This window comes from Nanorana parkeri, unplaced genomic scaffold (assembly GCF_000935625.1).
Source record: "Nanorana parkeri isolate BGI_ZX_2015 unplaced genomic scaffold, ASM93562v1 scaffold1142, whole genome shotgun sequence".
Lineage (NCBI taxonomy): Eukaryota > Metazoa > Chordata > Amphibia > Anura > Dicroglossidae > Nanorana > Nanorana parkeri.
This window is the reverse complement of record NW_017307410.1, coordinates 516,572-534,180: the sequence shown is the minus strand read 5'-3', so window position 1 is coordinate 534,180 and position 17,609 is coordinate 516,572. Positions and strand designations below refer to the sequence as shown.

The 17,609-nt window shown below is 47.5% G+C and overlaps 1 protein-coding gene across 1 annotated transcript in view; it reads right to left on the bottom strand.

Moving 5' to 3' along the window:
- The window catches only part of LOC108796638 (zinc finger protein 850-like), a 36,680-nt gene extending 19,350 nt beyond the window's left edge, over positions 1 to 17,330 (bottom strand). The window contains exons 1-5 of the mRNA XM_018568137.1: positions 16,498 to 17,330; positions 16,145 to 16,151; positions 9,817 to 10,941; positions 1,564 to 1,894; positions 1,228 to 1,461 (exon numbers count right to left, since the gene is read on the bottom strand). Of these exons, the coding sequence (XP_018423639.1) occupies positions 1,228 to 1,461; positions 1,564 to 1,894; positions 9,817 to 10,941; positions 16,145 to 16,151; positions 16,498 to 17,318 (2,518 nt within the window). The 5' untranslated portion in view covers positions 17,319 to 17,330. The remainder of the gene's footprint in view (positions 1 to 1,227; positions 1,462 to 1,563; positions 1,895 to 9,816; positions 10,942 to 16,144; positions 16,152 to 16,497) is intronic.
- Between the last annotated feature and the right edge of the window lie 279 nt (positions 17,331 to 17,609).

The following is a 17,609-nucleotide window of genomic DNA, read 5'->3' as shown; positions in this document are numbered from 1 at the left end:
AAGCCGGGAGGCGGGTCATCACATGCCGTCTGACTTCCTGATTGGCTAGGAAGGCAACGTCACTTGTTGCTAGGTGCAATTATTGGTCAGGAAGCCAGGCAGCCTCGGCAAGAGCAGCCGGAGTTCTTTCACTAGAACACCGGCTTCAAAGACAATGATGAAGCCGGGCAACTGATCATGATCCGCCACCCGACTTCCGGATAATTGGTGCACAAGGCATCGGTGTTCGGTATCGGTGAGTACCGGAAAAAAAAATATCGGTACTCATACTCAACACCAAAAAAATATTTAGGGACTCCTTTGGGACAATGCCAAATAATCCATCTACGTCATAGTATCGGGGCTGATGGGATAAGCTCTAAACCAGTGGTTCTCAACCTGTGGGTCGCAACCCACAGTTGAGGGGGTCCCCACGTGCCTTGTGCTGCTCTAGGTAAGAGGCTCCTCAGCCTCCTAGCGCAGCAGTGTCAGTACTCCTAGATGGCGCTGCAGCAGCAGCGGCCGGAGAAGATCAGAGAGAGGGAAGCAGGCAGGAGTGAGGGGAGGTGAGTGCTTGATCACCACAGAGCCCGCACTGGGCACCACAGAGGACGCACTAGGCACCACAGAGGCCGCTCTGGATGCCATCAGAGAGTCCCAGAGCCCACACAGATACTAGTATTGCTGCATCCCTAAATTTTACGGTTGGGGGTCACCACAACTTGGCAAATGTTACCAAGGGGTCCCGGCCCTAGAAAGGTTGAGAACCACTGTTCTAAACCTTCTACAGAGACCGGATCAGGAAGGGTAGTAGCCAAATTCTTCTACATCAGGTTGGTCCATTCCCCGAAGGTTGAACACATTCCAGGTATGGCGGGGAGATAGCAAGGACCTGTGAGCAGAGACAATGATCTGGAAAGCGTTTGTAGATGGGATCCTTCAACACTGGTGCATGCTCAGTGGGTTCGGTGTTGTATTAGGCCGGGATATTGGTCTATTGGTATTGGTCTATTAGGCGTGTGGGAAGAGTGAATTGTTCATCAGTTCAAGCAAGTAGGGAGTGACCCAGAAACGTTGTGACAGTCTTACGGCCTTTCAGGGATCTCGGACTAGTAACAGAAACTGGCTTTTGTTCTAATTTTAAGGTGGCGTGCGCCACATCAATACCACGGCATGGTATCCTCAAGCTTGAATGGAAGCTGCGTTATGAACATGACTACGGCTTCTATTTGGTGTGGATTTTCTTATGCAATGTAAGATTGCTGTGCTGACTGAAACACTTTCCACATTCCGAACATGAATACGGCTTCTCCCCAGTGTGAGTTCTCCCATGCGAAGCAAGACTGGTCCTGTGACTAAAGTGTTTCCCACACTCGGAACAGGAATACGGCTTCTCCCCCGTGTGAGTTCTCCGGTGTTGTACAAGATCTGTGTTCATAGCAAAACACTTCCCGCATTCCGAGCATGAATACGGCTTCTCCCCTGTGTGAGCTCTCAGATGTCGGAGAAGGCTATCGTTTTTCTTAAAACATTTCCCACACTCGGAACAGGAGTATGCCTTGTGCCCGTCCGTCGGTGTAAAGCCTGTGTGAGTCCGTCGGTGTAAAGTGAGATTTGATTTGTTTATGAAATGTTTGCCACATTCCGTACATGAATATGGTTTCTCTCCTGTGTGAGCCCTCTTGTGTAAAACAAGACTGGTCCTCTGACTAAAGCATTTCCCACACTCAGAACAGGAATACGGCTTCTCCCCCGTGTGAGTTCTCTGGTGTTGTACAAGATCTGCGTTCATAGCAAAACATTTCTCACATTCCGAGCATGAATACGGCTTCTCCCCGGTGTGAGCTCTCTGATGTCGGAGAAGGCTAGCATTTACCTTATAGCATTTCCCGCACTCGGAACAGGAGTACGGCTTGTGCGGATCCGTCGGTGGAAAGCCTGTGTGAGTCTGTTGGTGTATTTCTTCTGCCGTCTTCTCAACTTTGATGTCTCTCTGAGTCCCCCCGGGGTCTGTGAATAAAGATGAGAGTGAAGTCCCCTGTACTGAGATGTATGAGAGACCCCAGAGAGTGTGTGTGGGGGGGAGACTGGTCACGTCTCTTGGCTGGTAACACACAATGACATGATGTGAGGAGGAGAGCCTGAGTCTAATAGAGGTTGATTGCTCCTGACTCCCCCCACTAAACACATTCCGTCCCCCCATTACTGTCTACTGACAGAGGAGGGGGGAGAAGAAGAGATTGTTGTAGTGACTGAACAAGGAGAATCTGGGACTCTTTTCTGGATTTGGTGTTTATTACTCACCTGTGCTGATCTCTGGAGAACGTTCCTCCTCCTTACACGGCTCAACATCCATCATAGACGGATCTTCAGCTTCCTCCTTACACTGCTCATCACCACCCACATACGGCTCTTTTGGCTCCTCTTTAACTTCTGTTTTACAGTCAATCCAGTTTACATCCAGTGTACCCTACACAGGGATGATCCCACAGAGGGCTATGACTTCGGCGGCCCGGGACTTATATTTGAGGCGCTCCAGGAGGATCCACAATTTGGGAGTGCACAGGAGTGGAGGTGGGAGGACATACGTGATTTTAGGGAGTTGGAACTCCCAAGTGAGCTCGGGTTGAGAACTGATCTGGACTTTTTATTTACACAAGAATGGGAGCTGGAACAGGCATACAAAAGACTGTTCGACACTGCTCAACAGCATGCCCCAGCAACCACAGAGGTTTTGGAGCCACTAACCCCAGGAGAAGAGCTGGCATCAGGGCAGAGCACTGCTGACCTCTGCCCAGCACCAACAGCACCTCTGAAGCTCCAGGGAACCGGGGCAGATGGCCCCTCTCCCCAACAGCAGGCTGATGCAGAGGAACTACTGATCCCAGCTGAAGAGCTGGCAACAGGGTTCCAGGGAGAAGAGGTAGTCAACCTCTCTCCACAGTGCATGGAGTGAGATGGAGGATCTATAACGGGGTTTTGGATCTTCATCATGTTGGAAGACACCAAGCCATCAGACAACTTGAAAGCGATATAATTCTATATTAAAAGCCAAAACACAACTTATGTCACCATCCAAAGTAGATTCAACTTTCCCGATTCATCAACATAATTCTCATTACAATAAGTTTCACCTCTCTGGTCAGGTCTGTGTTTTAGTAATAGAGATAAGAGTGATGTCATGTGACCTTCTTAAAAGCCTCACCTATCTGGTCAGCACTGCAAAATAGTGATAGGTGATGTCATGTCTGACTCCCAAAATCCTCCCAGAATCCTCCTCACCTCTCCGGTCAGCAGGTAGATGATATCCAGGGTGAGGTCTAAGATCCTCTCATTCATGTGACCGCGCTCCTTCTCCATCTTCAATCAGGTGATTTTTTTTGTTTGGTGTTTTTTTGGGAATTGTGTTTGTCTTCGTTTTGGCTCTGCCAGGGCCCTTTACGAAGCGTCCAATGTTTCGGGGGGACAAACCACCTCTCTCAAGGCATCTATCACCGTATCGTATGCAGGGATGACTCTTGTAGCTCTCTCAATATATATGGTGGGGCCAATAGATGGATCCTCCCACTTTTGTTTTCTAAATTCCTATAAAGAACGCAGAATCATCTTTCACCACATGACTGACCCCGACAGGCTCCACGCTGTTGGAAAAAGGCGAGTTGCTGTGAAGGAAAATACATAAAAGAAGAAAGTAAAACTAAAATCAGAATATCTACAGAATGACCAATAAGAAATTTCCCAGGAACACCCCGAAACAGAGCCCAATTTTAGATGAACCAATCCCACCTGAGTACTTTATATAAGGCACATGACCTGACCCCCCCCTCCCAATCCCACGATCCCTCCATCCAGATCTCAGAGATTGTTGGGACCCCGTATTATCATAATAAGAAGACATTATTACCTTTTCCTCACCGGGTACACATTCTCTACGGTCACATCTCTACCAGGACTTTAGGAGTAAAATATCCTTCCTCTTCCTCCTATTCTGGTCTACAACAAAATGGCTACATTGACCCAGATTTGATATTTGCCTGAATTTCAGCTCTTCCACTTTATCCAAAACACGTGATCCAATAACTCACAGACAGCCCCTTCTATAGAAATTGCTAATAAGAATGAATAAGAAGCCGATATTACCACCTCCTCCTCACTGGCCACACAAAGCAGCAGGAAATTTATTTCACATAAAAACTCCTCTGTCCGCCTCTTCCAGACTACAACAAAATGGCCGCCGCCGCCCCCCGGAACTGAGGAGACTTCCTCCTCTCGCATGGCAGACGATTGCCCTCTAGTGGTGACTCCATACTGGATCTATGGAGAATAATAATGACCATAGAGGGGACAGACAGCTTCCCAGGACAGAGGGGGTCTCTATGTACCTTTTGTTCCTATTTGTATTATAACTATATAATAGATAATTGGGGGGACATGTCTTTATAATATTGGGCCGTATCTGTGATGTAACGCACTATGTTTACCTTGAAGTGATTTGTTTATCTTCCATTGTCCGTCATGTTACAGATTCCAAATTTAGTATCGTGTACAGAGGCGCAAGAAGGGTGGAGTCATCCAAATCCATCCTGGACACAATGGCGCTCACACCAATACTTCCAGATAAGAGTCAGCTCTGGACACGCTCAATGACCCTCAGTGCTCTACTGGTGTGAATGAAATCCAGATCTGCAAAACAAGAGGATGAACTACTTACAGGAGGAGCCATTGTGATATTTCTGGGCCAGCTGAGATCACCTGAATGTCATCCACCTTGATCCAAAGATAAGGAAGGTGTTTCAGAGGAGGAAAAGCATAGATCAAGCGGTATTGGTTCCACGGAGTCACCAGAGCATCCACTGCTTCCTTCCCCCACAAGGATCTCCGCATCTGCAGACAAACCCGTCCAGTTTGTTGTTGAACCTGGAGCACTGGAGGTCCACATTTGGCACCCCGACCTGTGCCACAGGCCCTGAAACACTTCTGGGCGTCAAAGGACCAGTGTTCTGTTTCGGATAAAGATTTCTAAAATTGAACCTGCTTCCGGAGACCCAGCTTGTGTGGACCGTATGGCAACTTGCTTAGATTGGACTTGGGCTGCTCATACTGGAGGAACCGCTCAGAGTACTGCCTCTTCGGCAAAGTGGACTGAGTACGTGGGGGGAGAGGAGCGTCTTGTACAAAGTGTCATGAGATTTCATATTAATATTCAAAATCTTATTTTGTAAAAAAGTACGGCCAATGGTTTTCGGTAGATACCGTTTTTTCGATATCTATATTTTTTTTTCAGTACTCGCCGATACCTGAAGTCCCATTAAGGAAGCGTGTAATGACTCGCCGCCCAGCTTCCTAAATAGCCGGGAAGCCGTCTCCATTCTCCCTTACCACCAGGTGACGAGTAAGTATAGAGCTGGCTTCCTGGCCAATCAGGAAGCCAGTGGGCGGGCAATGACTCGCTGCCTGACTTCCTGATTGGGCAGCTTCCCGACTAATCAGGAAGCCGGGCGGCCAGTCATTACACGCTGCCCGGCTTCCTTAATATGACTTCCGGTATCAGCGAGTACTGAAAAAATAAATATAGATATCGAAAAACCGGTATCTACCGAAAACCATTGGCCGTACTTTTTTACAAAATAAGATTTTGAATGTATGTGGATGACCTTATCTTAATGCTGGGAGATGCTGGTCCATCTCGATTGGTTGGCCTTTTCCCGGACTCCGGGTGTATTGGGACAAATCCCGATTGCTGCTGAGGCTAAAGCTCATGCAGACCCGGATCTTCCGCTCCGCTGGGCTGCTGAAATAACTTATTTGGCTGTACCGATAACTACGGTTACTGACTATTGTAGCTTGAACCTAACTCCTCTGCTATCTACCATCAAAGGCAAATTCAAAGCATTAGAAAATCTCCTTTTTATTCCTTCTTGGGAGACTAAATGGAGTCAAGATGAAAGTTTTGTCCATTGTTCTTTATGTACAGAGACCTGCCCCTACCTGGATTCCCTCACAATAAACAGCTGGATTATTTGACTATACCCTTTTTCTGGGGGCCTAATTGTCCAAATGTTCCTCTATCACTTCTACAGAGACTTTGGCAACATGGGGGTGTGGCCAGATTTCTATTTCCGGGTGGCACTACTTTGTCACGCACATAATTTGGCTGATTTTGGATAAGTCGAATGCCGCTATGGTTTCGGAGGCTGCGTGTGCGGGGTCCTATGAAGCTCTCACTAACCTTCTCTATAGGGGTGGATCGGCACCTTATAATCTCACTACTACCATGCTGGCTATGATAAAGGCCTGGGACCTAACGCATAAGAAATTCAATGTCCCACCATGCAGATACTCCCCTCACACACCACTATGGCTGAACCCCAGTTTGAGGCACGTTTATGCCATCCCAGATCTAGTAATTTGGGCTTCAGGGGGTATAAAAACTCTAACACGCATAGTAGAGGACCGTGGTCTCATTCACTTTAGACTGAAACAGAGGTTTAAATGGCCTAATACCTCTTTAGATACCTTCAATTGCGACACGTCTTCCATGCCCAGTTTGGTGTAGAGCAGTTGGAATTGATACCCTATGAAGTGGAATCTCTCCTACATTCTGAGGGTTTGAACAAACCTCTATCCTCGACGTACAAAACTCTTCCTGTTCACGGGAGTCTGAACAGTATTCGCTCTCAATGGCTCTCAGATGCCTCGGGTGTTGACTCACAGGAAATGGGGGAGGACATGTGGGGTTATCCGCTTACAAACTTGGTCTCTGCTAGATATAAGTTGATATACTTCAAGATCGTCCATCGGGTTCATTTATAAAATACACAGAATTTACCCTCGCAGTGCTGGAGGTGTTCCAAGGCTTATGCTGACTTCATTCATATGGTATGGACGTGCCGGGTTATTCAGACATTTTGGCAGGAAGTACAAACCTTTATAACATCGGTCACCACCACTATGATCCCTCTTATAGTCGAGATCTGTCTCTTGGGTCTGGCTGAACCAGTAGCCCCAGACTCGTATCGCAAGGACTTTCTTAAGTCTTCTCTTGTATTATGCAAGGATAGCCATTGTCCTTAAATAGAAGGCTTCTATGGCTTCCTCTTTGGAGTTTTGTCAATATGGCCTAACCCTCTCGGGGATGCATGGATAAAGTCTGGGATCTATGCTTATCCTCACATCTTATCCAATGGTTGAGATTCTCATAAACAGGCTTATCAGGGATTTTATGTGTAGGATGTTTCTATTAGTTGATTGATGTTCCACGCCTTTTATTGATCCGGATATTTCCTTTGCATTCGGACAATATTGTTTTACAGTTCCAACTGGGTTCCTTCCCATGATTTCTTTGAGGAACTGGAGCCAGACAAAAAAGTCTGGCTTGAGCTGTGCCTAGGAGGAGACCCACATACTCCCAAGAGGTATGTCCAGCACTGACTTCTGAACGTTCGGGATCCAACCAAACCTTTTGAACGTCTAGACTCTCTGCATGACATTGTTGGTCAGTATCTGCGCTAACCGTTCCCTCCATAAGAGATTGTGTAGGTATCCCATTATGGGAGTACCCTGGGTGCATCACGAGGCTAGCATAGATGTCAATACCTTGCTGAACCAGGGCAGACCAAATGGAAGGGCTTCCAACTGGTAGTGTTGAGCTCCCACAGCAAAAACAGATATAGCATGGATGCAATGGAACAATGGGGACATAAAAATACACATCCTGGATATCTACGGAGGCTGTAAAGTCCCCCACATATAGGCAGGCTATGACAGACCTGGTGCATTCTAGTTTGGACCTTTAAAACAATCAGATCCATGATGGGGCAGATGGGGCATTTGGTTTTTGAATAGGTTGGAATAAAACCTCTGAAACCTTTCTGCCTTAGGAAAAATAGCCCCCAGGCTCAAGAGATCTGCAAGAGCAGCATGGAGGTCTGCTAGTCTTGGCTGAATAGTATGAAATGGGCAGGAGGCAGAGAGCAGAACTCCAGCTTGTAGCCCCTGGAAATGACTTATCTCACCCGAGCATCAGAAATGTGTTACAGCCGCTGTTTATCACCTTCAAAGAGACTTCAGTTGCCATCCAACCGCAATCCTGAGAAAGATATGATTGTGTTCTTTGGACCTATCGTGTATTCCTCATGTGAGTGAACGGGAGCAACAAGGATAGAGATGGATGGGCAGAAGCCATTAGGAGGACTTCACTGAGGAACTTTGACCAGAGCTCCTCACTGGAACAGAGGACAACACTAAGCCACGACAAGAAGCCATTTTCCCCCCGAGACTTTTCAGTGTATCCTCCTAAAGAAGCCATTGCATGTGCTAGAGAAGGGTGGAATGTATGCATGTGTATGTATGTATTGTAGCCGTCTGTATTTTATATTATTTTTACTAGGGATGCACCGATACTCACCCAAATGCTCCGATACTCACCTCCGATATGAGCATGGCGCCTGATTGGCTAGGAAGCTGGCTTCACGTGTTGCTAAGCAGCCTGGCTTCCTAACCAATCAGGAAGCCAGGCAGCGTGTAATGACCCTCTTCCCTGATTAATCAGGAAGCCACTCTGCCTAGAACAAGTGAAGCCAGCTTCCTAGTCAAGCAGGAAGCCGGAAGGGGGATCTGATGTGCCACCCGGCTTCCTGATTGGCTAGGAAGACGGCTTCACGTGTTGCTAAGCAGCCTGGCATCATAACCAAGCCGGGGCGCGAGTCATAAGGGTGCTGCCCGGCTTCCTGATTGATCAGGAAGCCATGCTGTCTAGAACAAGTTAAGCCGGCTTCCTAGCCAAGCAGGAGGGCGGGTCTGACGTGCCACCCAGCTTCCTGAATGGCTAGGAAGTCAGCTTCACTTGTTGCTAGGCAGCCTCGGCAAGAGAAGCCTGAGTTCTTTCACTAGAACACCGGCTTCAAAGACAATCATGAAGCCGGGCGACAGATCATGATCCGCCACCCGACTTCCGGATAATCGGGGCACAAGGCATCGGTGTTCGGTATCGGTGCGAGAACCGGGAAAAAAATATCGGTACTCGAAAATGACGGCATCGGTGCATCCCTAGTTTTTACCTTTAACAAATTAGCTTTGTGTATGTAGTACTTTTGTTGTATAGTAAAAACGCAAACAAATACTATTGGGTCAGTTTCCTTGGTTTTACTACAAGAACCAGATACACAAATAGCAAAACACCCCCCCCCCCCCCCATGGCATCCTATGAGGGCATCCGAAGAGGAACCAGAAAGATGTAGACCTTCAATAGACATGCATAGCGTGCGTTTTGTACATCTGGAGAAGCCAAAGAGTTCTCTGCATATTCACTGATAGGGACTCCTTTGGGACAATGCCAACTAATCCATCTACGTCATAGTATCGGGCCGAAGTCATAAGCTCTAAACCTTCTACAAAGACCGGATCAGGAAGGGTAGTAGCCAGATTCTTCTACATCAGGTTGGCCCATTCCCCGAAGGTTGAACACATTCCAGGTATGGCGGGGAGATAGCAAGGACATGTGAGCAGAGACAATGATCTGGAAAGCGTTTGTAGATGGGATCCTTCAACACTGGTGCATGCTCAGTGGGTTCGGTGTTGTATTAGGCCGGGATATTGGTCTATTGGTATTGGTCTATTAGGCGTGTGGGAAGAGTGAATTGTTCATCAGTCACCGTTCAAAGCAAGTAGGGAGTGACCCAGAAACGTTGTGACAGTCTTGCGGCCTTTCAGGGATCTCGGAATAGTAACAGAAACTGGCTCTTGTTCTAATTTTAAGGTGACGTGCGCCACATCAATACCACGGCATGGTATCCTCAAGCTTGAATGGAAGCTGCGTTATGAACATGAAGACGGCTTCTGCTTGGTGTGAGTTATCTCATGCAAAACAAGACTGTTCTTCTGACTAAAGCATTTCCCACACTTAGAACAGGAAAACGGCTTCTCCCCGGTGTGAGTTCTCCTATGCAAAGCAAAACTGCTCCTCTGACTAAAGCGTTTCCCACATTCGGAGCATGAATACGGCTTCTCCCCAGTGTGAGTTCTCTCATGTGAAGCAAGACTGCTCCTGTGACTAAAGCATTTCCCACATTCAGAACAAGAATATCTCTTCTCCCCCGTGTGAGTATTCTTGTGTTGTACAAGATCTGCGTTCATAGCAAAACACTTCCCGCATTCCGAGCATGAATACGGCTTCTCCCCGGTGTGAGCTCTCTGATGTCGGAGAAGGCTAGCATTTATCGTAAAACTTTTCCCGCACTCGGAACAGGAGTATGCCTTGTGCCTGTACGTCGGTCGAAAGCCTGTGTGAGTCCATCGGTGGAGAGTGAGATTTGACTTCTGCCTGAAATGTTTGCCACATTCCGTACATGAATATGGTTTCTCTCCTGTGTGAGCCCTCTCGTGTAAAATAAGACTGGTCCTCTGACTAAAGCATTTCCCACATTCAGAACAGGAATACGGCTTCTCCCCCGTGTGAGTTCTTCGGTGTTGAACAAGATATGCGTTCGTAGCAAAACACTTCCCGCATTCCGAGCATAAATACGGCTTCTCCCCGGTGTGAGCTCTCTGATGTCGGAGAAGGCCAGCATTTATCGTAAAACACTTCCCGCATTCTGAGCATGAATACGGCTTCTCTCCTGTGTGAGTTCTCTGATGTCGGAGAAGGCTAGCATTAAACTTAAAACTTTTCCCGCACTCTGAACAGGAGTACGGCTTGTGCAGATCCGTCGGCGGAAAGCCTGTGTGAGTCAAACGGTGTACAGTGAGATTTGACTTGCACATGAAATATTTCCCACATTCAGAACAGGAATACGGCTTCTCCCTTGTGTGAGTTCTCTGGTGTTGTACAAGATCTGCGTTCATAGCAAAACATTTCTCACATTCCGAGCATGAATACGGCTTCTCCCCGGTGTGAGCTCTCTGATGTCGCAGAAGGCCAGAATTTTTCATATAGCTTTTCCCGCACTCGGCACAGGAGTACGGCTTGTTTGGATCCGTCGGCGGAAAGCCTGTGTGAGTCTGTTGGTGTATTTCTTCTGCCGTCTTCTCAACTTTGACGTCCCTCTGAGTGTCTCCGGGGTCTGTGAATAAAGATGAGAGTGAAGCCCCCTGTACTGAGATGTATGAGAGACCCCAGAGAGTGTGTGTGGGGGGAGACTGGTCACTTCTCTTGGCTGGTAACACACAATGACATGATGTGAGGAGTAGAGCCGGAGTCTAATAGAGGCTGATGGCTCCTGACTCCCCCCACTAGACACATTCCGTCCCCCCATTACTGTCTACTGACTCACCTGTGCTGATCTCTGGAGAACATTCCTCCTCCTTACACGGCTCATCACCCGTCACATACAGCTCTTCTGGCTCCTCTTTAACTTCTGGTTTACAGTCAATCCAGTTTACGTCCAGTGTACCCTACACAGGGATAAAACGGTTCTTGAACATAAAAGCAGTATTGCCTCACAAAGTAAGATACTTCAAATATAGAAAAGCCTCCACCAGATCCTGCTGAGGAACTCCTGTCATCTTAAAGTGACATTAAAGGCAAACCTTCCCACCCCTCCCCCCAATATTAATGTCAGCACTTACCTTAAATGATGTCTCCTAATCCGATCTTCCTCTTCTTTCCTGTCCTTTTCATCTGTCCCTCCAGCACTGCGGCGGGTCTCCGAACCAGCGCTGACTCCTCTGTCCTTGCTGCCACTTCCTGTCCCACGGTGTCTGCATGCGGGTGCATGCCGTCCATAGACTTACCTTGCGTCTCTCCTCGCATCCCTGACAAAAATGTGAACTGCGCATGCGCCCGCCCCAAGATGCTTTGCGGCCGCCCGAGAATTTTAACATTTTCGGATGGGAGCGTGCGGGGAAGACACAGGTAAGCTTAAACCGCTTTTAAAGTGGTTTTTTTTTGCATATATCTACTGCTTGCAAGACTTATATATATATATATGCAAAAACACCGGAGGGTTTAAAAAACCCTTTAAGGGAACAAAAAGTATGAGAAGACAGAGGACAATATCTGCATTATATTCTGAATGAAACATAGTATTAGTTATCATTAGGATGCTAAGTTCCATCTACCTGATGTTCCTGTGTGGAGTCCCGGGAATACAGAGGATGGGTCTGAGGGATCTCCTGATGTTCTTGTGTGGAATCCCGGGAATACAGCGGACGGGGACATCTCTCTGGGGTATTTCTGTTCCTGGATACATCTGTAGGAAACACACACACTGACTGAATAGATTGTTTCTATGTCTTTATATCAGATGATGTGTGTATCTCGAGGGATAGATACCTTACCCGGTGATGTGAGGGGCGGCCGGTTCTCCGTCATGACGTCCTTGAAGAGCTCCCGGTGTCCTAAATATTTATCTTCTTCTGCATCGAAAGAGACATCCTGACACCTTATAGGAACCTGACACACACAATGATACAGTCACCATCCAGACACATCCCTTGTATGTTCCTGGATCATGTCCCAGAATCCCCGACACCGCTCACCTCTCCCGTCAGCAGCTCAATCATCTCGCTGGTGACTTCTTCCACCTTCTTGGTCTTTCTCAGGGAGTGAGATGGAGGATCTATGTCGGGGTTTTGGATCTTCATCATGTTGGAAGCAACTAAGCCATCAGACAACTTGAAAGTGATATAATTCTATATGAAAAGCCAAAACACAACTTATGTCACCATCCAAAGCAGATTAAACTTCCTCGATTCATCAACATAATTCTCATTACAATAAGTTTCACCTCTCCGGTCAGGTCTGTGTATTATTACTAGAGATAAGAGTGATGTCATGTGACCTCCCAGAATCCTCCTCACCTCTCCGATCAGGTCTGTGTTTTATTACTAGAGATAAGAGTGATGTCATGTGACCTCCCAGAATCCTCCTCACCTCTCCGGTCAGGTCTGTGTTTTATTAATAGAGATAAGAGTGACGTCATGTGACCTCCCACAATCCTCCTCACCTCTCCGGTCAGGTCTGTGTTTTATTATTAGAGATAAGAGTGATGTCATGTGACCTCCCAGAATCCTCCTCACCTCTCCGGTCAGCAGGTAGACGATCTCCAGGGTGAGGTTTAATATCCTCTCAGTCATGTGACCGCGCTCCGTCTCCATCTTCAATCCGGTGCTGTTTAGATACTCTGTAACCCCGCTGCGAGGGGGGGAGGGGTCAATGGATGGGCCTTTTTGAAAGGATTCCTTCTTTAGGATCACCTTCTACCACATTAATGTCCCCGATAGACTCCACGCGGTTGGAAAAGGACGGGTCTCACTGTGAAGGAAAAAAGAAAGGAATATCAAAGTCCAAAATAGCAAAATAAAACAATATCTGTGGAACAGACAAAAAGAAAATTCACAATGGAGCCCAGTTTTGAAAGAAACGATCCTACATGAGTACTTTATGTAAGGCACATGACCTGACTCCCCGATCACATGATTCCCCCCCCCCCCCATAGTCCACACAGAGTGCTGGGACCCCGTTATATCATAATAAGAATTCATCATGACCTCCTCCTCACCGGGTGCACACTCTCCAGCCTCCCTTCCAGGATGCTAGTGAACAAGCCTTCCTCTTCCTCCTAATTTGCTCTACAACAAAATGGCCACCAAGGGCACTGAGGACTTTTCCTTGTTCGCCCTCTAGTGGTGGCTCTGGCTGTACACTGGAATAAACCAAAGGAGGAGAATAATGACCATAGAGAGGACAAAGAGCTCCTCAGGACAGTGGGGGGTCTCCATGTACCCAGCCTGAGCTGGAATCATATTTGTATTATAGATAACTAGGGGAAGTGTCTCTATATAATGTCAGGCTGTATCTGGGATGTAAAGCACCGTGTCTTACGTGAAGTGATTTCTGTATTTTCATTATTGTATAATGCCGGATGTGTTCTGTCATCATTAGACATTCGTCGTTCAGTATTGTGTACAGAGGCGCCCTATGAATGAAAATGGGTCACCCCCATCCGTCCTGGACTCAATGACACCAATACTTCCAGAGCATGGTCAGCTATGGACACGTATGACGACACTTAGAGTTCTACTGGTGTGAGCAGAACCCAGGCCTGCAAAGCATGAGCAGGAACTCCTTAGGCATGGCGCCGCCCCGTGTCCATGGACTGGACAGATTCAGGAGACGCGGAGCTGTGAGATGATTGCTGGACCGTTACTGATTCCGCATCAAGTTCCTGAACACCGTACAAGGCATCAGGCCTAGTCCCAAGAGCTTGCGATCGAAGTGACAATGCACCGTGAGATGATTGTTGGACCATTACTGATTGGGCAGCATGTTCCTGATGACTGTACAATTCATCCCTATTCCCAAGAGCTTGCAATCTAACAGGCAATGCCCATGTACCCAGATGGGTTTACCTAAGGCTGAGAATCCTATCTCCACCATAAATGAGGTCGGCACGGTTCTGTACTCCATGCTGACTGAAGCGTGTGCCCGCTGGAGACAGCTAAAGTCCTGCCCTGCGACCCAGTTACATGAACCGCCAACAGTGTTATAGATGAAGGCAAATTATCATCGACCACCTCAGGTAACGATGTGCTAATAGGCGGCCATCGTTGTCAGGCATGAGTACCACTTGGTGATTTTGTATTGTTACGTTTGATGAAATGTTGTTTAAACCCGATCCAGAAGAACTGACTGGTGATCCAACGTCATGTGCTGCCCTCTGAGACCATCACTAGTACAGGTTGTTCATGTGTTTAACAGAACGGTAACCCTAATCCCCACCCAATCCCTTCTTGGGACCTGGACCTTAACCGTCCCTGTAACCCTAACCTTATCTGTAATCCTCACACTCATTGTGGAACCCGTACACTAACCCACTCTGTAACCCTAACCTTCCCTGTAACCCTAACCATCCCTGTAACCCTAACCGTCCCTGTAACCCTAACCTTCCCTGTAACCCTAACCGTCCCTGTAACCCTAACCTTCCCTGTAACCCTAACCGTCCCTGTAACCCTAACCTTCCCTGTAACCCTAACCGTCCCTGTAACCCTAACCTACCCTAACCTTATCTGTAATCCTCACACTCATTGTGGAACCTGTACACTAACCCACTCTGTAACCCTAACCGTCCCTGTAACCCTAACCGTCCCTGTAACCCTATCCGTCCCTGTAACCCTAACCTTCCCTGTAACCCTAACCATCCCTGTAACCCTAACCCTATCTTTAATTCCCATACTTATTCTGGAACCCGTAGACTAACCCACTCTGTAACGCTAACCGTCCCTGTAACCCTATCTTTAATCCTCACTCATTCTGGAACCCGTACACTAACCCACTCTGTTGCCCTAACCGTAGTCCCTGTAACCCTAACCGTCCCTGTAACCCTTACAGTTACAGATTTCGACGAGTTGGAGCCTTCGACAGAACACTGGCTTCCCGGCCACTCAGGAAGCCGGGCAACATTTAATGACTAGCCGCCCAGCTTCCTGATTTGTCGGGAAGCTGGGCAATCAGGAAGAAAGGCGACGAGTCATTGCACGCCCCCCGGCTTCCATGATTAGCCATAAAGCTGGCTCCGTGCTTCCTCGTCGCCTGATGACACGGGAGCGGGGAGACGGCTTCCTTGATAATCGTGTAGCGAGTCATTACACACGGCCCGGCCTCCGGAATGGGACTACCGGTATCGGTGCATCCCTACCTAACACTAACCCTTGCTGTGACTTCAACCCCAACTCTAATCCCAACAGTAACCCTTTCTGTAAACCTAACACTGACCCACCCCAACTCTACCTGTAACCCCAACACTAACCCTTTCTGTAAGCCCAACATTAAAGAGGCCATACACGGTACAATTTTCTCTCCATCCCCCAAATGCTGAAAGAGAGAAATCCAGCGCTACCCCCCATGCATGCGTAGAGGAATCACTGCTGTCTGCTTGTGCATTTCCCGCACGGAGCCTACATCTGGATGGACCAAGAATTTTCGGACCTGTTTCTTCACCAAATGTCCATTGACAAGGCCAGGATAGCAGGAATTGGTCAAAATTCAGAACTCACCCCTATGTAATCCCAACCCCCTTTGGACATACTCCTCTGTGACGATGACCGGGCCCTCCCGAGCTGAATGACATCACAGCCGAAGCCACGACTATGCAACCTATTGAGTACATTTTTGTTGCCCATACAAGAAGATTGGACTGTACTTTATGAAGGAGGTTTGTCTTCCGGCACGTGGGCTGATGGTGACCAGTGACAGGTGTGTGTTATTTCTATCATCTCTATTTTATAGCTGACCATGTGCCTAGGACACCAACTGTATAAACCTCAAATAATGGTTAACACAATGAAAACAGACACAGAAGGAATGAAACCCATATTGTTATTGTTCGTATTAACAAGTAGGCAAAAACATATGTATAGTGGTCTCCTTCCGGCAGAAAGGAACTCTCCGGGAAGCTCTAGGATGTGACGCAAGGATAAGAATCTCTGAAAACATGTGGTTTAAGGTTTGTGTGGACCTTCAGTGAGAGAACCTTTCCCGCACCGGATTAATGATTTCACGTTGTCGAATATGGATCTTACCCAGTGTGAACTTTCTGATGCAACAGAAGATTTTTTTTCCGGGTGAAACATTTCTCGCAATATGAACAGGAATACGGCTTCTCCCCGGTGTGAGTTCTTCTGTGATTAACAAGAGCTGAACTGGTAGCAAAACATTTCCCGCACTCCGAACATAAATACGGCTTCTGCCCGGTGTGAGTCCTCTTATGTAACTCAAGGTGGCACCCCTGAGTAAAACATTTGCCGCACTCCGAACACGAATACGGCTTCTCCCCCGTGTGAATTCTCTTGTGCTTTGCAAGAGCCGAGCTCTCCGTAAAACATTTTCTGCACTCCGAACACGAATACGGCTTCACCCCGGTGTGAGTTCTTTGATGCTGGAGAAGACGGGCGTTGACATTAAAGCATTTACCACACTGGGAACAAGAATACGGCTTTTCGCCGGTGTGAATCCGCTGGTGGAAGGTAAGATTGGACTTCTGGCTGAAGCATTTACCGCATTCCGAACAAACGTACGGCTTCTCTTCCGTATGGGGCTTTTCTTGATTGGTGAAGCACAATTTTCTAAGAAAGCATTTCCCGCACACAGAACATGGCTTCTCCCCCGTGTAAGATCTTTGGTGTACGGTGAGAGTTTCATTCCTGGTAAAGAATTTCCCACAAACGTAACACACGCTATGATCTGTATGAGGGGTGATGGAAGGTGAGGGACCGTAAAAGGTTCCTCCAGGTGCAGAGGGATCAGATGACAAAGCGGTACTGGGCAAGAGATGGAGGTTGGGGTTAATGGGGTCTACTCCTAGAGAACTGCATGTACTGTACATCATGTGAGGTTCCTCCATGTCACTCCTGATTTGTTGTCCATCTAGTAGAAAAGAAAAATTTATAAATGGGAACAAGAACAATGAAAGAACATTTAAACAGATACATGTTAGCTAGAATAAAATTGAATCCATATTTTAGAGTTCTTGAGGGACAAAGCAAATCAGAGACTATTGGGTTATACTGCTACCTACTGGAGGATTTGGATAATGGCAAACAAAAAAAACTGTGGCCAGCTCGGTATAACCCCTCCCACTCCCAGCATGCTTTAGTTTTGTGGAAAAGCAGTACCAAGAGCATGGTCATAGACC